The sequence below is a fragment of the Amblyomma maculatum genome, chromosome 8 (genome assembly GCF_055883805.1).
Source record: "Amblyomma maculatum isolate TAMU_Amacu chromosome 8, ASM5588380v1, whole genome shotgun sequence".
NCBI lineage: Eukaryota > Metazoa > Arthropoda > Arachnida > Ixodida > Ixodidae > Amblyomma > Amblyomma maculatum.
In genome coordinates, this window is record NC_139351.1 from 98,591,063 (window position 1) to 98,613,435 (window position 22,373).

General features: G+C 45.7%; 1 protein-coding gene across 1 annotated transcript in view; it reads right to left on the reverse strand.

The window, feature by feature from the left end:
* Positions 1-914: 914 nt before the first annotated feature.
* The window catches only part of LOC146181936 (uncharacterized), a 29,382-nt gene continuing 7,923 nt past the window's right edge, over positions 915-22,373 (reverse strand). The window contains exons 2-4 of the mRNA XM_084575579.1: positions 16,315-16,356; positions 14,136-14,184; positions 915-1,085 (exon numbers count right to left, since the gene is read on the reverse strand). Coding sequence (XP_084431705.1) covers positions 927-1,085; positions 14,136-14,184; positions 16,315-16,356 — 250 coding nt within the window. The 3' untranslated portion in view covers positions 915-926. The remainder of the gene's footprint in view (positions 1,086-14,135; positions 14,185-16,314; positions 16,357-22,373) is intronic.

The following is a 22,373-nucleotide window of genomic DNA, read 5'->3' on the forward strand; positions in this document are numbered from 1 at the left end:
CTCCTCACAGGTCAACTGCCCAAAGAATGGAAACATGGGAAGGTTGCTCCAGTCTCAGGTGACAAGAACTCATCACTAAATTGCCATCCCATCTCGCTAACTAGTATCCCCTGCATATTCATGGAACATGTCAACTATACCCACATCATGACATTTCTTGATTCCAACATTTTTTTTCCATCCTGCTCAGCACGGGTTTCGCCGAGGTTACTCCTGCGAGACCCAACTTTCTACATTCGTTCAAGACCTGCGTGCTAACCCCGATTCTAACCTACAGACTGATGTCATATTTTTAGATTTCGCTAAATCCTTTGATAAAGTAACTCATAAACGCCTACTGATAAAACTTTCTCGATTAAATTTACACCCCGATATATTGAAGTGGATTGAAGAGTTCTTGACTAATCGATCTCAGTTTTGTCTCCGTTACCAATGTAAACTCTAACTCACTCTTAGTAACGTCAGGCGTCCCCCAGATGTCTGTGCTTGGCCCGCTACTCTTTCTCATATACATTAATGATTTGCCCTCAAACGTAACATCTAACATACGTATGTTCGATAACGACTGTGTACTATATCGTGCTATTCTCACCCCCGCTGACCAACCTTCTGTTTTTATCATTTCACTTATAGCCCTGCGAAAATTATGTCCGCACATTGTGCCAAAATATTACTGTAATTCTCAATTAATTTCTCAGTGCTTGTTACCAACATGCCCACTCGGAGAGATAAGAGACTATGAGTTAGACTATGTAGTTTCTATGCCTCTCTAAATACGCTATTGTGGGCAGTAAAGCTTTTGCATTTGTAAGACACTGCTCTACCAATCCCTTTTTGTTGCTTCACAACCCATTGTTAATCGGTTTTACTGATCCCTGCCATAAGTAATGTACACAAAGTAACAAGTTTTCTCCAGCCATACTTTATTAATTGTTTTTAAGCATTGCACGGGCCCTCTCTTGTTGCTCCAAAGCCCAACCTGGAGACCATATGCAAGCAAGAGGTAGTAGAAGTCTTCCTCGAGGGTTTTGGGTGCACGCACAGCCATCTCCACACTTGTCGCCTACGAACGCAGTCTGACGGCACTGCACAAAAAAGAAAATAGAGGAGAAAAAAAAATCGAAGTAAGGTTTTCATAGATCCTTGCATGTACGTACCAGCTGCTAGAAAACAATCGCACTTTTTCTCAAGTGGCAAAGAGAATTCTGAGAAGAGGAAGACAATTAGCTGAAATTTAGCTTATGGCTAAACTTGAAGTTACCCGAGAGCAATCTGCATGCTACACTCAGGTCCGGCTTGAAAGGAAAGACATGCTTTTTGCACATAGTAGTTTACTCTATGGTTTCAGCTTTATTTGTGCCATATATATATATATATATATATATATATATATATATATATATATATATATATATATATATATATATGTGATGTGGTACATATATATATATATATATATATATATATATATATATATATATATATATATATACATATATATATATATATATATACATATATATATATATATGTACCACATCACATATAAGCGCCCATTGCTTCTCGTCTTAGATCGTTCTCATTCGGGTGTAGACGACTTCTAGTGGTATGACATCGTCTCTACGTCGAACTCCGGGGTACCCGCCGTCATAAGGTTCGAACGAACCTTCTGTCCTAGCAACATTCTATTGTCGTTCGCTTCTACCAACTACCGAGTTATCTGACTTCTTTTTCTTCTTCTTTTCTTCTGTTTCCTCATCCTATTTTGGTTTTCTTCTCCTACTTCTTTTTTTTCTTTTCTTCTGTTTCCATTTCAATTTCTTTTTCTTCTCCTTCTTCTGTTTTTTTCTCTTCTTCTTTTTCTTCTTCTTTCGTTTCTTTTTTCTCCTTCTTTCTTCGCTCTTCAGACAGGCATGGCGAAATGGCAAGACAGTGGCCTATCTACCTCTTGCTACAAAAAACATAAGCCCCCGGCGCAGAGCTCGTAGCTCTTCTGTTTCCTGACAAATTCTCTTTTTCTCGTAACATCTGACATTCTGTCACTCTGGTAAACCTGCAAACGTACCAACCGCGACGAGGTTTAGCCGCCGAAAGGGCTCATATGAGCCCCCTCCATAAAAAAAAAAAAAGAAAAAAAAATCGTTTACGTTTGATGTCGCTGGTCTTGCATTCCCAAGGCGATGGGCGCCATTACATACGTTCGAGTAAAATGTACCCTCTATATCTATTCAAGCCGTGCACAAATTCAACGTTTTTATGCATAATTCGCTTACCACACAATTCCCTTGAGAACAAAGAGGTGCGGCAAATACAGTTTATGCAGTGATTTAGTTATCTTTCTCACTTTTATATCGTTCGCATCTAAACCTTTACTGATGAAGTTTGCTACCACCGCTCGGCGTTATATACACGGGCTCATTTGATGTCTTCACTCTGAAACATAAGAACATTTCTAAGAAGCATTCATGTGACTTTATCTTTGAATAATTAGCTTATTACGTCATTCCCAGTGTCCTGTCGAATGAGGGGCTCATTGATGATATCTCCAAAAATGACTTCATCATTCATATATAGTGCACTGCGCTCTTACTCTAACTCTTCATTAACATAAAATGCCCTTGCAATTGTTTCCTGGCATTCCGTATAACACAAAACCGTCGGATGCCCATTATTCAGAAAATACGGCTTAGCCGGCCTTGTCGGCATCAATGTCGGGAAGGAGAAATAGCGATCACGCCTCCGGCAGGTTGTAGCTGGACAATGAAATGGCCGGTCAGTCGCTGTTTAGTGGGTAGGTTCTGTGACGTACCCAGGCCACATAACCCGATCTTTTTTATCATATAGGTTGCCAAACTCTCCTTCAATAAATTGTTAGCTTTAGTACGCATTTTTTGGCTGCTTGTAGATTGTAGTCGATCCAAAATCGCCCAATAACGGCTATTCGCTCTTGCCGTTAATGGCTTCATAAAATTTCCTATCTTCTTTTTCTTTTTCCTCTCGATTATGTCTACTGCCCTTATGTTATTTTCTCTATAGTGCATCTCTTTCGTCTGTTTTATCTGCTGCGTCGTTGTACGTTTTTCAAAAGTCTGAAAGTTTAAAATGGACACAGTTCAACGAGCACTGGTGTTGCCGCTATCCGAACACCCTAATTTTAACCAATCTACACCGGCGTTTTTGGTGCATGTGTTCTAAGAGACGTTCCGCAACAGTGCATATTAAAAGACTCTGCACATAATATGCCATGAGAGCTAACTCGGGTGGTTCTTCAGATATCGCAGTCGAACCCGCCGGCACTCTTTGTATCCGAGTCAGACCCCCTATACCAGGCGCTGCTGATCAGCCGTGTGACATTTCACGCACTTTATTAATGACTGAATCGAATCGAGCTAAGCCTCAACATGCGGTGACAATCGAAAATGAATACATCTGTCTGTCTGCCTCCGTATCCCAACACACTGTGTCTGCTACACATCGTCCTACACAACACGGCAGAAGAGCTGATGAAAGTCCGACGGACCGGCCAGCTTACTAGTCTAGAAAACTCGAAAGTGAACGTTGTCCTCCTTTTGCCGACTAAAATACCCGGAGCCGACCACTCAGTTGCGACAGAGGTGCTACACCATTCCGCTCAAGCTGGCAGCTAATATCAGAGTTGCGTCCATCCCGCGAACACATGCAACCCCCGCTATCGCTGGACGTAGGAGAGCCAGAGTCACAGCACTCCTCCTGGAATACCGCCACGCCCGACAGGCCTTTTATATCGACCCTGCCTAGCGTAGATGTTTTGGGCCTAGTGGGTATGGCATCAGCGGCTCAGTTAGAATCACGGTCTCCATTCGGGGTAGAATCACGGTCTCCATTCGGGGAATGAACTCAAGGAAGACGGCTCATCGGAGACCGCAAAAGCGGTAGTGCCCACTTTTAAACACCACATGAACACGTGTAGCGAATACCACACCTGTGTGACGAATACATTAGAGAGCGTAAGTAGCGGTGCTAACGGAAATAAAGTTAGCGTGCCGCAAAAGACTCACCATCAGAGCTAGATTTAGTATAGTGTTTAACAAACGGTACACAAACATGAGGTATCACCGATCGAGGATATATTCGAGGTGCTTGCCAGCGCCGCCTGGTAAGAAAAATGTTCACTGAAATTGAACAAGGCGTAGGTTGAGCTGCAGGGAGCCGAAACAATCTCCTTTGAAGCCGCGAGCGAAGCGAACGTTTAGTAGCAGACAAACGTCTGTGGCGCCTGTGGAAGCAGACGAACCTGGAAGGGCACGCCTTCTGCTTTGGAAGTAGACGTGCGAAACGTTTAGAAGCAGGCGAACGTCTGCTTCTACAGGTGCTACAGCCGTTCTTCTGCTTCTAAACGTTCCGCACGTCTGCAACCACAGACGGCGTGCCCTTCCAGCGCTGCGCTACTGAACTGCAAATTCTTAGGCGTTTTTCAACTAAGCCGTCAAGCGTCTTGGATGAATCAGGATATCTGTCGGTTTTGACATGGGTGGAGTACGAAGAACTGTATCTAGGAGCGCGTACGTGAGCGCGTGCTCGAGAGCTCGCTCGCGCTTACTTTTTTGAAGCCGAGTTTGGAAATCTCGCTGCAAAGCAGAAGTGAGCCGGCTATATGCCGCTACCGTTCGAAGAAGGGTCAGTGGGTGCATCTGCTGTGGACCCTGCGCTGCTCAGATTGCCGTTCCGATTCGAAAAGAGGATTTTGAGCAACTGTACAACTGGCTTGCTGTGCCAGACACTTTCACCAGCGCCCAAGGAATGTCACTGGTCGATATGCGCTTTGTATTGCACTAAGACGGCTTTCGCATTCCAACCGCTGGTGTGATTTGGAACCTATCTTTGGTCTGCATTCATCACTGATGTCCAACGTCATGGTTCAAACTATCAGCTACGTTATTGGTAGTTTTCTGCATCTGCTTAGCGATGTCAACAATCGCAGCTGGCTGACGGAAGCAACAATCACAGTGTGCTGACGGAGAAATTCGCAACAGTGAGTATTCACACAATTCACTTTTTTCTTTTTACGGCCGCTTACTCTTCGAAGCAAAGCTAATACCATGTGAAAAGTAGCTAAGCCGATTGTTAAGCAGCGCGTGTTCGGATGCTCGAAACAGAAACAGGTTCCGCACTTCTCGCAGAAGTGCGACGTTGTCATGAGCTGTGAAACGTACATGCATATTTCCGTTACACTGTGCTCCGACTCTGGCGTTGGATATTTTTATTATGGCGCTTGTCGTCTGCTCTCTTCTGCTCTGAGGATTGATGGATGTATGCTACAAGAACCCCGCTCGCATGCCCTTTTGAAGGGAGACTTTGAACATTTAAGAGGTGCATTGCAAACTTCACAGCCAGATCAATACGTTCTCGTAAATTGTAAATATATAGCAGCCATAATTAGTAGTAAAATGTAGTAACCACCGAACCGAGACTTTAAACCAATTCACTTTGCATCGTCGTAGGCGACTTCATTAGGCCTAGGAGCACCAGATTCGAAACCGAATTTGAACAACAAAGCTTCTTTACTCCCTGCACATCGTCGCCGAAGCAAGATTAGTGAAAGCGAAAGACGACAGTACCAGTCGTTGCCTATAAACGTGCCAACCGGAACTGCAACGACTCCTTGTTCGTCTGAAGCGGACGACTGCCCGATGCAAGGACGCCGCCATGTTTTCACTCTAAATGCGCATAACACGCGAGCTAACTTCTCAAAGTTGAGTGCGAGCGCCAGCGCTATTCTGCGGTTAGCGTTCAGCGCATGCGCATTTCCGACCCGCTATTTTTCTAATTACGCAATCGCCGCAAAGCCCGCTAGACTAAATCTGTCTAATAAACACAGATTAAACACAGACTGTCTCGCCTTCGCGATGAATGCATTATCTTTGTAGGCATCGCAGTCCTGCCGCCAATATGTCCCTACACATTCCCCAAAGCTGCGTCGTATGGACGGCTGGTCACACCTCCCTTCCCGGCACTGAGAGCGCACACGTGCTCGCCTACGCAGCAACCTTTCGGACGCTCCTGAAGGAAGCAAACTAAGTAGTCGAAACAAAGGGTGGCTGCGCGGCTCCTTACTTTTACATCCACATCACGCAATATTGTCTGTCGTGCAAAGAGAACACTAATACCACCTCAGCCGACACACAACAAGAAGGCCGCACGCAGGGAAGAGCGTAAAATCTAATAACGGAGAACTGGACAGAGGGCTCCAGGCAATAAGAGAGGAATGAATGCTAGAAGAAATTCTCCTCCTCTTGTTCCCTACACTTAGGGAATGCAAGACTTTTTTCGCGGCATGTATAACGTGGGACTTTAATGTGGGTTTAGTCTTTCACGTAATCCGGTAGCTTAGAGAGGCTAGAGGTTAAGGAGAATTATGGGATCATACGCAGACTGATGGATAGAGACGCATATTGGAGCAGCAACTTGTAAAAAGCATGTATGTGAACTAGGATCATAAAGAGATCACAGTTCCTGTCGCCTGATACCCTTGCAAGCGGAGTGTGTCTTCCGTATTTATCACTTCTCTTCGCTTACACTTCTTTTTGGAACTTATCTATCCTCTCCAAAATCTTTTTTTTTTTTTTTTTTTTTTGCTGGGCTCCCATCCGCATTTCTAGGCTCTATGTGTCCCATTACGGACGCTTCTGCCTCTGATTTCACCTGCAAACCTTGTGCGAAAAGGAACCAGTAACACAGCTTGTAGGACGAATGCATTTTCAACGCAAAAAACACAGCTTCGTTTCACCGTCCTGCATTTTTTTCGCGCTGATGCAATCGTCGTACCAAGAAAAACTATCCCGTCTTTCCACGTTACGTCATCTTGCAGTCTCAAATCCAAGATTTAATCACTCATTAGAACTCACGTCCCTAAGAATTATACGTAAGCGTATCTATAGAGCATGAAACTTGTTATAAAGACAAAGTATGGTTGCACGCATGCGCGCACTCCCTAAGGAGAGAAGGAGGAAATGAAAGAATACAGAACGGCTGTAGAGCGGTTGATTGCGGCGCTTCGTCTCATTTACGATGCAACATATTTTTGGCGATGATGATGTCAAGATATATTAGCACCTCGACGTGAACTGCTGACCACCATCTTGAGCTTATCCGGCTTTCAGCTGCCGCCGCGGTCCTTCTTGGCGACTCCTGGCCGTCTCGTCCTTCCATTGGAGCAATGGGAGCGGGCGTTCCGCAATTACATGCTAGCATCCAGTAGCGCAGTATATTCGACTTGCTCCCCACTTCGTAGCAAGTCGAAGATACTGCGGACAGATTGTCTATGGTGGTCTACTCCAACACTGCGGCTAATGAATAGGCTAATGGTTGGAAAAACGGAATAATTGTCTCTGTCCTCGTTGAAGGCAAGCCCATCCACGTCCTGACTGACATCGATCCTTCAGTGTCCATTCTTGCACAAGAAACTTACCACCTCTATGTCACCCATACCTGCCTGCTCAAAGCAACTAATGATCAACTTCCGGATTACTCTAAGTCAGAATTACCGTACAAGAATGTTTGGTTGGTTGCGGAAGAAAATAAAACGACCATTCTGCCTGTCCTCTGGTGTATGGCGTCTCGGTAGGGACAACACTGCTGGGTCTAGATGCCATTGTTGCTCTGAAAATGAAGATAAAAGGTGCATTGCTGCAATGCCATCCTACGACAATTGATACGCCCCTGCTACCTCTTGAGCTACGTCCGACTTTCGAGCACCTGTTCACCAAAGACTCGGAGTTACCCACGTTTACGTGCATAAAGTTCGAGTGCAGGACTCCGTTTCTTGTGTCACATGCAAGTGTCACATGCAATATGATTTAGGGGCGTTACTACAACAAGACAGTTATCATTCCCTGCAAATGCTCATGTTTGCCTCCCATACTTTAGCCCCGCAAGAACAGAAGTACTCTGTTGGTGAACTTGATGCCTTAGCTTCCGTTTGGCCGCATGAACGCTTACACGTGTTCCTGTGGGTCCGGCCTTTTGTTCTGCGACCTGAAGGCAGTGCTCTTGTCACTTTGCTGCAGAAGAAAGGAACAGGATATTGTCTGTTGCGAATTTCATGCTGGTCGGCTCGCCTGTTATGTTATAACTACAATGTTGAATATCGCAAAGGTAATCAAAACATCGTAGCGGAGGCTCTGTATCGCCTGCTTTTAACCACACAAACATGCTGTGAGTCAGGCGAGCTCTACACTGCTGATGACGATTTCATCTGCCTACTATCCGCAGCCGTCACTGTACATGAACTACAACAGGCAACCATCTGTGACTCGACCGTTACGCAGGGCATGTACTATACTATACTATACAAGACATTGCTACCAAAAAATATCAAGCCGTACTATCTGCTACAGACGTAGCTGTCCATCCTGCAGGATGTCCTGTACTGAGGTGCCAGAGTCGTCGCGCCTGAAAGTTTACGAGGACGCCTCATGGACATTGCGCATAACCCACATCCCAGAATCAGTCGCACGAAAAGCCAGTTGCCAGAGCTTTACTGGTGGCCGCAAATGTAAGAGTACGTTGAACAGTTGGTGCAGACATGCGCCGTCTGTCCGTCATGCGACAAGCTTGCTCGTCCGGTCGCAGCCGCTTTGCAACCTGTTTCCTTCCCAGACAAGCCTTGGGAAAAACCTGAAGTTGGCATCGTGGGATCTTTCGACCAAGCTTCCAGTGGTTTTCGCTTTGCGATAACCTCATTGACTATTACAGTAAGTGGCCGGAGGTTTATTTCACAAGTTCTATCACAGGCGGCAACAGTTGAAGAGTTTATATTAGGTGTCTCCGCACGCGAGGGTTACCTTCAAGAGATTTTGTCACATCACGGACCACAGTTTTTATCCTCCGATCTGCAAACTTTCTCTCACGAATGAGGAATACGTCACTGCTACTTTTATCATCCCCAAGCCATTTGGACATGTAGAACGATTTAATAGAGGTTTTCAAGGCATATATTCAGCTCGATCTGTGCAAGCGACGTTATCTACGTTCAGCTGTTATCGGCTACACCCGGTTTCTACCGCTGTACGCCGCATGCCACAACAGGAATCGCCCCAGCCATCCTGCTTCACAGCTGGATGCCTCCCACAACACAACATCGTGGCCCAGCCGGAATGATTATAGTAGAAGCAATTCAAGTACAACATTTATGCAGATAAGTGGAATGGAGTCAAGTACCGTGACTTGCAGAATAGGGAATTCGTGCGAGTTTGCAAGTCGACTGTACAGGACAACTGGCTGGTCGAATTTTCGCAGCCATGAAGAGTTGTGGAGCGGCGTGGACCAGCTTCATGCCTGCTCGATGATGGGCGTGTGTGGCCCTCGTCCAAATTTTCCGCTGTTAGCTAAGCAGTCTTTTAGCGCCAACCTGCGTTCTCAGATCCGGCAGCTCTGTTCGATTAGATTGTGCTATCAACTTACTGCCCCGGAGAGTCTACCGGTTCACTTCCCAGAAACGTGGGCCAGAGTCCAAAATCCCCAAACCCACTGAGCCCAACTTCGCATAACATCACCCAGTCGAAAAAAATCTACAGAAACTTTTCTGATGTTACGAAAGAATTTCTGTGCCGTTTTTGACGGGAAACCTGTTGTGACAACAGAGCAATCTGTAGTAACACCAAACATTTCTGCAGTTACAACAGGAAAGTGCTACAGAACTACAGATAACAAAAATATGCTACAGAAAAACTACAGAACTACAGGTACTACAGAACTACAGAAAAATTGATGGTTACGACAGAACAACAGGATATTTTGTCGTAATTTTGACACAGCTCTGTAGTTTTGTTCGACTGGGCAACACTGCTGATGTTATTATTAGCACACCCTAGTGCACGGCTTCGCCCAATGCAAGACCAAGAGACCATTCTCAAACCAAGTGTGATGCAACAGTGGCAAGTTCTACTGTTCTTCCTGCAGGCACGTGTAGAAAACTTGCCGCAATGTTTAGTGCTTATATGATGCATTAGATTGCCTTTAAACATTTGCCAGCATTATTTTTAAAGTGCGGTTGAAATCTGATAAAGCCGAAGCGTGGTTGCATGCGCGCGCGCTCGCGCGAAGGAGAGAACGGGGAAGTGAAAGGATATAGAGCGGCTGTGCAGCTTTCTATTGATGCGCTTCTATCTCACTTACGATATAATAAAAGTATTGTCCCGCTTTTCATTGACAAACCACAATTCAGCAAGCTACCATGCTGTAAAAAATTATGACTTCCTTAGTTACGGAGCAGCGACATAGCAGCAGCTGCACAGCAACGTTACCATAGAACGTCTCCGGGGCTCGAATCGCTGCGATGTATCGAGGAAAACGATGGTGAAGATAGTAGCTGCGGCATCCCGCAGCTAATCTTGACATGTTACTTTTAAGTTTTTTTGCAGTAATACTAGTACTAATAAAATTCGCCGCTCTGTCTTAGTGACTATGGCCCGCGGCTGCTTTCCTGAAAATCACGAGTTCGATACCGGTGTAGGCGAAATGCAAAAGCAATTCAAGGCCCAATTGGAATTTAAATAAAAAAAATTTAATCACAAACACGCCAAGCAGCATTGTTGACAAATATGATGTCAACAAGTGTTTCAGACCAGCTTCGCCTTCTTTCGCTTTTTGAGTTGTAACAGCACTACTAATTTCCAAGCACTTTGCCCGCGCAAAAACGTGCGGCTCAACTACATAAAAGTGAATTAATTGACTTGTAAACACCTCGGCATGCTCTCGACAACCGACACCATTCGTGCCTTTTTATACAAGAGAATCCAGCACGTTCCAAAACAGGTCGCCGAACAACTCACCCTTTCTACCCTGTTTTAGAGTGTGTTCTACCGTGCTTATGCAGGCGAACGTCTTTTCGGAAGGGTGCGCGAGGCTGCTACTGACATACTCATGCTCAAATATAAGCATAGCCTCAAGCGGCAGGGAATGCTGCCTGCCAAGTGTGTCTACACCGTGACACGCTTGTGCGTCTTCGAAATGTCATCTGCCACAAAATGTTCTTCACACACCTTGAAAGTCTTGCTGAGCACTTTGTCTGCACGCGGAATAGCTCGAAACTACCTTCTTAGAAGCTTCGGATCTGATAGCGGTGCAAAAAAAAATTAAGTGGCGTTTGTCTGGGTTACCCTTGTCGCCGCTGGTACAGCGCGGGCACGAAGCAAGTTGGCACCGTCGCCCTCGGAAACTGCTACACAGCCAGCAGCATTTGTTGGTCTGAGGGCATAGTAGTTGTCGAGGGGGACCACGTGCTCGCAGTGTGCCCGAAAACAAAAATGGGCCAAGAAAGGCAAAGATAAACACGCGGGCATGGGCCAAGTAGCAACTGCAGGAGAGGAGCTGCGCGCGCGCCGATGACTGCGCAAACTTCGACTGCAACGCCCTCTCACCGCCCGCGTACAAGCAGCGCCCACTTTCAGAAAGGAGTTATGGAATTAAGATGTATCTCATTCAGAAAGGAGTTATGGAATTAAGATGTATTTCATGTCAGTGCACGTTAAAGAACCCCAGGTGTTCGAAATTTCCGGAGTCCTCCACTACGGCGTCTCTCATAGCCTGAGTTGCTTTGGGACGTTAAACCCTACAAACCAAACCAAACTAAACGTTATGCAGCACTGCAGTTCCTTGTGGTGACGAAGAAGCCGGCCCTCTAGGGAACCGGTGGCCGGAAACCTCAGAAGATTCGTGCTGGGGAAGTGAGTTGAGCCGTAGAAGTTCTCGCCCGATTTGCCGGATATTCGGCAGATTTAGTTGGGCATGGTAATCAAAACTGGCCACGGTAGGCCTATTGGCCAGCCGCCCAACTTAAGGCGCTGTACAATTTGTTTAAGCGCTTGCAACGCGCTGATCTGTCTAATTACATCGGATACAGTATTAACGTTATCTTTGGTAATTAAGATGTCGTACACGTAATCCGCGATACCCATCACAAGAACTCTATCTTCCTCGGGCATGTTGAATTTACGCATTTGCATAATCTGAGGATCCCTTTTGTATAGATGGCGCAAATTTCATCAAGCAACTGAGTTCTTTGGCCAAAGATCTGCTCATCCCGTTTTTTTCTCGCAACAGACTCGTCATAATGATGTGTGAACTCTGTTGTAACTCTGTCGTAATTTTTTAAAAAGTCAAGTTTTCCTCGTTATTCTCAATCCAGGTCATCGCCGTGTGAGTTAGGAAACGACATAGATTAGCATGGTGACAGGGACCCACTGGTTGTGCCTACTAACTCTGATAACGCATTAACCACTTCTCAACGTCATCGCCCTGTTCTCCTGCAAACCACCCTGGTTCCCGGTAAGGCTTAGACGGAACACGCCTGGCGGTGGCAGGCCAATCGCCAGCCTGTTTTCCAGCATCGCAACGTGAAAGGTTGAATTGGGTTGTATGTTCCATGATTTTCGGAGGCGATGGCAGTCCAACAAGGCGGTGGCTACAGCGAAGCTCCAGTTGCTTTTGCAGCACCGTTGGTGGGGAAAAAGGGGTCGGATCGAGCACCGTTCACCAAGTTGTTACGCTGAAATAACAAAGGGGTGTTTATTTACAGTGCTGATGGAAGCGGGACAAGGTGACGCCCACTAAATGCAAACACCACCGCCTCTTTCTTCTCTTCTGTCACCCAATACGGCACCGTCCGCAATAGCGTTACAACATTAAAACTTTTCTCCCGGACACGGGGTTGGCAGCCATCATTGCAAACTTCCCTTTTTGTGCTTGTGCGGGGGCGTTACGTGTGATGGATATCTTTTTCCTCCTTTCTTTCTTTTTTCTGCATTTATTTTCACCCTCATTAGGAGTAGCGTCAGGCTGACAAGCATACAGACATCTCCTGCGAACTTTAAAGTGCCTCTTTATCTTCGTAGTCACTGCGGCATAAATGAGATTGTAATATATCGACTACAATTTGTGAGTAGTCTAGCAAACAATGGACCTGGCACGAAGGCTTACTCGAAGAAGAGGGGCAGTAGTGTCAGGGAGGTCACATTTCGGAGCCAATGCATGCCTCACATGCAACCCCAAGAGAGATAGCAGCGTGGGGTCAGGTCCGAGCATATATAATGGTTGGTTCCAAGGCCCCGTTTTGTGGCCACATTATGCCGTTTTCCTAGGCAGGAGAATGATTAAATGCCACATATATTAACCGGATAATCGGGAATTCTTACTCTGCAGTCGCGACACACTGCTAAGTACTATTTAAGAATGAGTAATTTCCTGGATTACCGCCGAAGAATTGACGCGTTTGAATTGTGGTACTGGCGAAGACTCTTGAGGGTTCCTTGGACTGCCAGAAGATCAAATCAGTCGAGATTGTGTCAACCATAAACCCTGACTGCTCATTGGAGGGTCAAATTCTAAAGTTAAAGCTCAGCTACTTTGGTCATCTGATGAGAAGAGAGGAGTCGCTGGAGAAAGATTTGATGTTGGGAAGGGTTGAGGGTCACCGGAGAAGGGGTAGGCAGCGAACGCGATGGTTAGATGGCATTCTCGCGGCACTGCAGATGAAGTTATGTGATGTTAGGAAGATAGTGAGGGACCGGAAGGCGTGGCGTGCCATGGTTCATAGGGTCACGAAGAGTCGGACACGACTGAACTGAACTGAAATTTCCTGGCTACTTGAAAATAATTAGCTGGGGTTTATCTTTAGTTAAACCCGGTAGGTTGCATAAGCAAAGCCGACGTAGCTTTCTTCTTCTTCTTCTTCTTCTGCTTCTGCGGCGCGGCGTGGCTACCGACCGAGTTTACCCCACGGCTTGAAGAGGGGCCCCATCTGCGGTTGCTCTAATGGTCAAACGTGGCTACCAGCCGGGTTTACGCGACGAGCTGAAATCTGGCGTAGTATTGCTTACGCAATATAATTCGTCTCTGCATTGAAGGTGCTTCTTTTTCAATCTGTATGGCTGTACAATGTACCGTTTTTGCAGGATGCATGGTCGATATCAAGCCAATAAGCCCTATAAGCTGTTTCACAACCTGTGCTGTGCGATGTCAGTGTACGTTAAAGAACCCCAGGTGGTCGAAATTTCGGGAGTCCTCCACTACGGCGTCTCTCATAGCCTGAGTTGCTTTGGGACGTTAAACCCCAAAACCAAACCAAACCAACCTTCAAAGGCAAGAACGACACTTACCCACGGCTTGCAACGGCGGTTGCGGTGGAGCCTATTTTGTCTATACATCCTAGGAATACAAATATATAAATATATTATTTTAGCAAACATTATTGCACATCCTATATATGTAGACATGTTATTAAATTCGGGGCGAAATGCGGTTTAACAGAACGTCCCTGATAATCCAAAACCACCAAGACTCCCTGCACTCCATGTCAACTGTCTTTATTTAATTAGCAGCATTGGATTTACTGGAAAATATTGCCGTTTCAAATGCCCTACAGACCTCATATTTCCAAATTTATAAACATCTTCACGATATTAGGCTGCCTAATATAAGTTCTTAGTAAAGTACCAGAAAGCTCAGATGCGATTATAACGGCCCCACATTCCCTTGTACACAGGTATAGCTGTCAATTCGTATCTGCGATCGATAAATAATCATAAAACTCACAACAAAGTTCACTACAGTAATACTCGCCGCAGTGGCCATTGGGGCACTAGACCAAGCCAGTTTGGAGGCATATGCTGGGACTGTAGTCCTCTTCAGTACCTAGCGATTCCGCTGCACCAAATTCGCAACAGCGTAGTCCACTGGGATTCGCAAATCGTACCTATGCGGCGACAAACACAGGCTTGGATGGGTAGGCAATTCTCAGTGTTTTCTAGAGCACAAGTCTGTATCATATTTTTGTTTGCAAAGCTTGCGTATGTCCTTCAAGTCCTGCATTGTGTGAGGAGGAAGGTACAAATTATACATAGAATATTTGCAAGATTTGTGTGGCCCTCTCAATGGGCGCCCATGCGGCGTGACAACTTATTTCTTCCCTTAGAGTTTGGTGGAGTGGGCCTTGTTCACTTGTTTGTGAATCAACTTGTTTCATGTTTTTTTCTTTTTCAAATCGGCAAACCACCCGTTTCTTGTAGCTGTGCTCATTAGGCATCTTAGTCCTCATTTGCCTTACTTATTCCCACCGACTGGGCACGCTCGTGAGGGGCCTTTAGGAAGATTCCTTAAGGAAGTTGCTGACACTTTCAATTTTCTCACTGTGCGTTTATCTGTAGATTACCTGTATAGCCTCCCGAGAAAGCAGATGACCCAGGTTCTCACTGAGTCTTTGTTCCCTGCACCGTTGTATCGGCAGCCTTATCTGGGGTTTTTAGACACCACTGTTCTAAACCGTGTAAGGCAAATGTACATTCAGGCAGCTGTAAAAACGTTCTTTTTCAAACTACACAAAGGGACGTTGCCTGTCAAGACATTTCTTCATGATAAGGAGAAGTTTGTGCCCTGGACGGTGAATTGCGGTCTCTGTAACGTGCCTGAGACAATTGATCATTGCTTTATTCTGTGCCGAGATGCCATGTTCTTTCGGGACGTACTACAAGGAACTTTTAAAAAGGACATAAAATTACACCATATACTATTACATTTTTGCCTCCTGACAAACACTCTGTTGTGCCTTATGATCTATTTGTGTTGATTGGACTGTTCAGTCTTTGGAAAAGCCGTATGATGGACAGGCATGCCGAGCCACCAAGATCGTCGAAATCCGTGTTTCGGGAGCAGTGTGCTTTGGTGAAGAGTGTATATGCTGCACGTGAAGAACCTCCAAGTGGATACCGTATCTAAATTCATGTGTTTGCCTCCCAGAATTTTGATGTTTTGAGGATGGTGCAAAATGTCGGGCTAGGAATATGGCGGGCTCGTATTAAGCAGCCCGGTAACTGTAAACATAGAGAAGTTTAAGTAAGTGAAGTTTTTCTTTATTTTACGGAAGTTTTCCCGTGCAATAAACGAAAAAAACTCGCTGCGGTGGCTCAGTGGTGAAGAAGCTCGGCTGCTGAACCGTGGCGCTCGCGTTCGAATCCCCTCGCAGGGCTCACGTTTTGATAGAGATATAAAGCAATCGTGTCCGTGTAGTGTGCGACCTCAGTGCACTCTTGACATTTCCAGGCAATCTAAACTGTTCCAGAGCCCTCCACTCCGTATCCTCTCCTTTAACTTCCACTTACTTACCGCCTGGTGAGATGTCCGCGGGGGTTTACGAGAAATATTCAACTCTTCGATTTCTATACCACAAATTACATTTTTTCCGTCAAAACTTAACTACAAACCAAAAGAGGGACTATCTCTGTCGTACGTGTGCAATAAGAAAAACCGACTGGAGCAAACGACTTGCAAATATGCCATTACCATTTCGATAGCTTCAGGGAGTCACGCTCATCTGGTTGGGCTCTGGAAAGGAAAATAAACACGCTGAGGGCAATAAAAAACGCTTTCATGGTCAAGCGTGCGTGTAACCTTTAAGAGAGGAAGCACAGTGTCGATTCAGAGATTTCAGTCTATACCGGGTGTTTCAGAGAACATATTCAAAAATACCTGAAATAATTGGTTTCACCATAGAAACAAAATATTTGCAGGTGCAAACTCTCTCCTCTGGCGGAGACAATACACTGCAAAACTGCTCTATTTTTCCGTGAAGTTATTAAAAAAAAAATCTATCGTAGTCGGGTGGCTAGTCTCAATTAGGAATTTGATGCTGTAAACGACACACGCGACATTTCTTTTTCTTACTTTCTTTTCATTTTTCAAATTAGTTTTCTAGCCTTAGGCAGCGCGAACAAATCCGGCACTTTTCCTGGCGCGAAGCCGAAACTGAGCGCAATAGGAGCGTCGGCAGTGTGGCGCAAGCACAAAGCCTGTTCGTGACATTTCGTAATGAAGGCAGCTCAAAATTCAAAACGTATGTGCTACTTTGTCTGTCTAGAGACCCTCGGCACTCCTCAGCTTAGGCAGCGACTGGCGTTATCGTCTGCATTGTGGCTCGGCGTAAAAGTCATCTTAAGCTGCAGCTGCAGCTTAAGATGACTTAAGATGTCGCAGCTGCAGTGTCTATTTGGATATGCCATTTATGATATGGCTGCCTGTAGGTCTTGATATGAGTCTGCATGCCTTCATTAATTTACTAGGTTGCAGTAGGTTATATATATATATATATATATATATATATATATATATATATATATATATATATATATATATATATATATATATATATATATGTATATGTATATATATATATGTATATATATATATATATATATATGTATATGTATATATATATATATATATGTATATGTATATATATATATGTATATATATATATATATATATATATGTATATATATATATATATATATATATGTATATATATATATATATATATGTATATATATATATATGTATATATATATATATATATGTATATATATATATATATATATATATATATATATGTATGTATGTATGTATGTATATATGTATATATATATATATGTATATATATATATATGTATATAAGCAGATAAATGAAGGGGAAATGAGGGTGCTCGTTATAATACATGAAGGAAAGGAGCCAACAGTCGGCGAGGCCAAGGAAAGCATTGGGGATTATGTTTTATGTCCTTTTTTTAATTTTTACTTGGATAATCACAGAAATGAGTAATGTAATCTGCTTAGGGTAAAGATAATTAAACACAAAGTAGAAGACAAAACAACGTGCCGATGGTGGGGACTGAACCCACGACCTCCGAATATCGCGTCTGGTGCTCTTCCAACTGAGCTACATCGGCCGCTGTCCCCCCTGCTACTTTCTCGGGTATTAATGTTGTCTGTATACGAACCTTGAGAGTGTTCACCAGCGCCACCCTGGACCACAGCGACGGACGTGGAACGTCCTGTGTTACCGCCAGCGTCACGTAGAACGTGATCAAGAGCGAGGGCGAAAGCTGTGCTTGAACCCTCATACGCTACCTATATATATATATATATATATATATATAAGCAGATCAATTAAGGGGAAATGAGGGTGCTCGTTATAATACATGAAGGAAAGAAGCCAACAGTCGGCGAGGCCAAAGAAAGCGTTGGGGATAGTACTTTCTTTTTTTTTTTTAATGTTTACTTGGATAATCACAGAAATTAGTAGTGTAATCTGTTTAGGGGAATATAATTAAACACAAAGTAGAAGAAAAAACAACGTGCCGATGGTGGGAGCCGAACCCACGACCTCCGAATATCGCGTCCGGTGCTCTACCAACTGAGCTACATCGGCCGCTGTCCCCCCTGCTACTTGCTTGGGTATTTATGTTGTCTGTATATGAACCTTGAGAGTGTTCACCAGCGCCACCCTCAGCAGTCTTGAGGCAGTCTTGGCAGTCTTGAGGCCATAGGCAGCGTAAGAGGGTTCTAGCACAGCTTTCGCCCTCGCTCTTGATCACGTTCTACGTGACTCTGGCGGTAACAAAGGACGTTCCACGTCCGCCGCTTTGGCTGAGGGTGGCGCTGGTGAACACTCTCAAGGTTCATATACAGACAACATAAATACCCAAGCAAGTAGCAGGGGGGACAGCGGCCGATGTAGCTCAGTTGGTAGAGCACCGGACGCGATATTCGGAGGTCGTGGGTTCGGCTCCCACCATCGGCACGTTGTTTTTTCTTCTACTTTGTGTTTAATTATATTTCCCCTAAACAGATTACACTACTAATTTCTGTGATTATCCAAGTAAAAATAAAAAAAAAAAAGTACTATCCCCAACGCTTTCTTTGGCCTCGCCGACTGTTGGCTTCGTTCCTTCATATATATATATATATATATATATTGTAAGAATGGGCGGTTTATTCAGCAGATCAACACGACTTGATCAGCAGGACTGAGCAGATCAGCGGCGAATACAGCGGCAGCGAACACAGTCAGGTCCAGCACGCGCAGCGATCACGATGCCACTGACTGGCATGTTCCTTGTGCACTTCTTCCTCTTCACAATTACCCGCGGGACGAAGAGGAGACATCCTGGCGACTTACGGCGTGAGCAAGACGGCAGGGTCGTAATAGGGTTTGAGGCGCTGGACGTGAACAATCTCGCGTCCGCGCCGGCGTAGATCATGGGACGGCGTAACAGGTTCCACCACATAATTAACCGGAGAGGTGCGCTCCAGAACACGGTATGGGCCATGGTATTTATCAAGAAATTTTGAAGACAGTCCAGGGGCATTGGAAGGTATCCATAGCCACACAAGAGCGCCAGACGAGAAGTGCGGTGTCGAGTGTTGGCTGTCATGGTTGGATTTATGGCGGTACTGGGTGTTAGCCGTAAATGCGCGGGCGATTTGTCGACAGTCTTCCGCATGCTGGGCTGCTTGAGACGCAGGTGTATACTCTGATATGTCTGGCTGATACGGGAATATGGTGTCGATTGTAGCAGAGGGGTGACGGCCGTAGAGGAGAAAAAAAGGAGAGAAGCCAGTAGTAGACTGCGTTGCGGTATTGTATGCGTACGTGACATACGGAAGGACGAGGTCCCAGTTTGAGTGGTTGGAGGAGACGTACATAGCATGTCGGCAAGGGTATGATTGAAACGCTCAGTGAGGCCATTAGTCTGGGGATGATAGGCGGAGGTGGTTCTGTGAATAATGTTGCACTTGGTGAGCAAGGCTTTCACAACGTCACTCAAGAAAACGCGTCCTCTGTCGCTGAGCATGTTTCGAGGTGCGCCATGGCGAAGAATAAATCGCTGCAAAATGAAGGAAGCTACTTCTGACGCTGTGGCAGATGGAAGTGTGGCGGTTTCGGCATACCTCGTCAGATGGTCAACGACGATAGCCAAGCGGTTGCCTGCCGCAGTGTAGGGAAGCGGCCCGTACAAATCAATGCCGACGCGGTCGAAAGGACGTGGTGGGCTGGGTAACGGCAGCAACTCTCTAGCAGAACGTTGAGGAGATGGCTTGCGACGTTGACAGGTGAGGCATGAGCGAACGTACTTGAGTACAAAGGTGTACATACCCCGCCAGTAGTAACGCAGCCGGAGACGAGTGTATGTCTTGAAGACGACCGCGTGACCGGATTGTGGGTCAGCGTGGAAATAGTCACAAATTTGCGAACGTAGCTGCCGGGGAATAACTAGCAACCACTTGCGGCCATCTGCACAGTAGTTGCGGCGGTAGAGGCGGTTATCACGAATGGCGAAGTGAGAAGCATGGCGGCGGAGAGCACGCGATGGATAAGCAGCTGTAGGATTGGAGATAAAATCGAGGATAGTTTATCCAAGGATCTTGCCGCTGCGCTGACGGCATGTCATTGATGTGAAGCGATGGCGGGGAATCGTCGGAAGGGGAAAGGCTCGCGACCTCAGCTGTAAGGGGGCAGCGGGAAAGTGCATCGGCATCGTGATGTTTGCGGCCAGAGCGGCAAACAACGCGGACATCATATTCCTACAGGCGAATAGCCCATCTTGCCAGTCTGCCGGACGGGTCTTTCAGTGAGGAAAGCTAGCAAAGCGCATGGTGGTCCGTTACTACGTCAAAAGGGCGACCATAGAGGTAAGGGCGGAATTTAGTAAGAGCCCAAATAATCGCTAAGCATTCTTTTTCAGTGACAGAGTAATTGGATTCAGCCTTCATGAGCGTACGGCTAGCATAGACGACCACGTATTCAGTATGACCTGCTTTGCGCTGGGCGAGCATAGCGCCGAGACCAATACCACTGGCGTCTGTGTGGACCTCAATAGGCGCTGTGGGGTCGAAGTGACGTAGGACAGGCAGTGCCGTGAGGATGTGTCGTAAAGCATTGAAGGCATCGTCGCACGCTGGTGACCACGACGAAAGGTCGGAACTGCCGGACAGAAGTTCTGTCAAGGGAGCAGCAATGGAAGCAAAATTCCTAATAAAGCGGCGAAAGTAAGAGCACAGTCCGAGGAAGCTACGTAGATCTTTGATGGAAGTCGGTTTAGGAAAGGCGCTGTTACGGCACGAAGTTTGGCAGGGTCTGGAGATACACCTTCTTTGAAAACAACGTGGCCGAGAATGGTGAGCTGGCGGGCGGCAAAACGACATTTTTTCAAATTCAGCTGCAGTCCGGCAACAGATAGGCAGGTCAAAACGTGCTTCAGACAGTAGAGGTGTGTGTCAAAGTCAGGTGAAAAGACGACAATGTCATCGAGGTAGCAGAGGCATGTCTTCCACTTTAGGCCACGCAAAATGGTGTCCATCATCCGCTCAAATGTTGCCGGAGCATTACAAAGGCCAAACGGCATAACTGTGAATTCGTACAAGCCGTCGGGAGTTACAAAGGCGGTTTTGGGGCGATCAGCCGCTTCCAAGGGGACTTGCCGGTACCCGGAACGTAAATCTAGGGAAGAAAAGAGTTCGGCGCCTTGCAAACAATCGAGAGCGTCGTCGATGCGTGGGAGAGGATAGACGTCCTTTCGCGTAATCTTATTCATCATCATCATCATCATCATCATCATCAGCCTGATTATACCCACTGCAGGGCGAAGGCCTCTCCCATATCTCTCCACTTAACCCGGTTCTGTGCTAGCTGCATCCACTTGACCCCTGCGAACTTCTTAATCTCATCCGCCCACCTAACTTTCTGCCGCCCCCTGCTACGCTTTCCTTCCCTTGGAATCCAGTTTGTTACCCTCAGCGACCATCGGTTATCCTCTCTTCGCACTACATGTCCTGCCCATGTCCATTTCTTCTTCTTAATTTCCACTAGAATGTCGTCAACTTGAGTTATTTCTCTGACCCACTCTGCACGCTTTCTATCTCTTAATGTTACCCCTACCATTTTTCGTTCCATAGCCCTCTGGGTTGTCCTCAACTTAGGTAGAACTCTCTTGGTTAGCCTCCACGTTTCAGCCCCATAGGTGAGTACAGGCAAGATGCAACTGTTGTATACTTTCCTCTTGAGCGATACCGGTAAGCTGCTAGTCATAATCTGCGAGTGCTTGCCAAATGCGCTCCATCCCAATCTTATTCTTCTTGTTATTTCCTTTTCATGGTCCGGATCTGCGGTTACTACCTGTCCTAAGTAGATATATTCGCCTACTACTTCCAGTATTTCGCTACCTAATGTAAACTCCTGTTCCTTCCCGAGGCTGTTGAACATTACCTTAGTCTTCTGCATATTGATTTTCAAGCCTACCTTTCTACTTTTTCTGTCTAGGTCATCAATCATTATTTGCAGTTCATCCCCCGAGGTGCTTAGCAAGGCAATGTCGTCAGCAAATCGCAGATTACTGAGGTATTCTCCATCTACCCTTATCCCTAACTGCTCCCATTCCAAGTCTCTGAATACTTCCTCTAAACAAGCTGTGAATAGTACTGGGGAGATTGTGTCTCCTTGCCTAACACCTTTCTTTATGGGAATTTTGTTACTTTCTTTATGCAGAACTATGGTTGCTGTGCAGCCA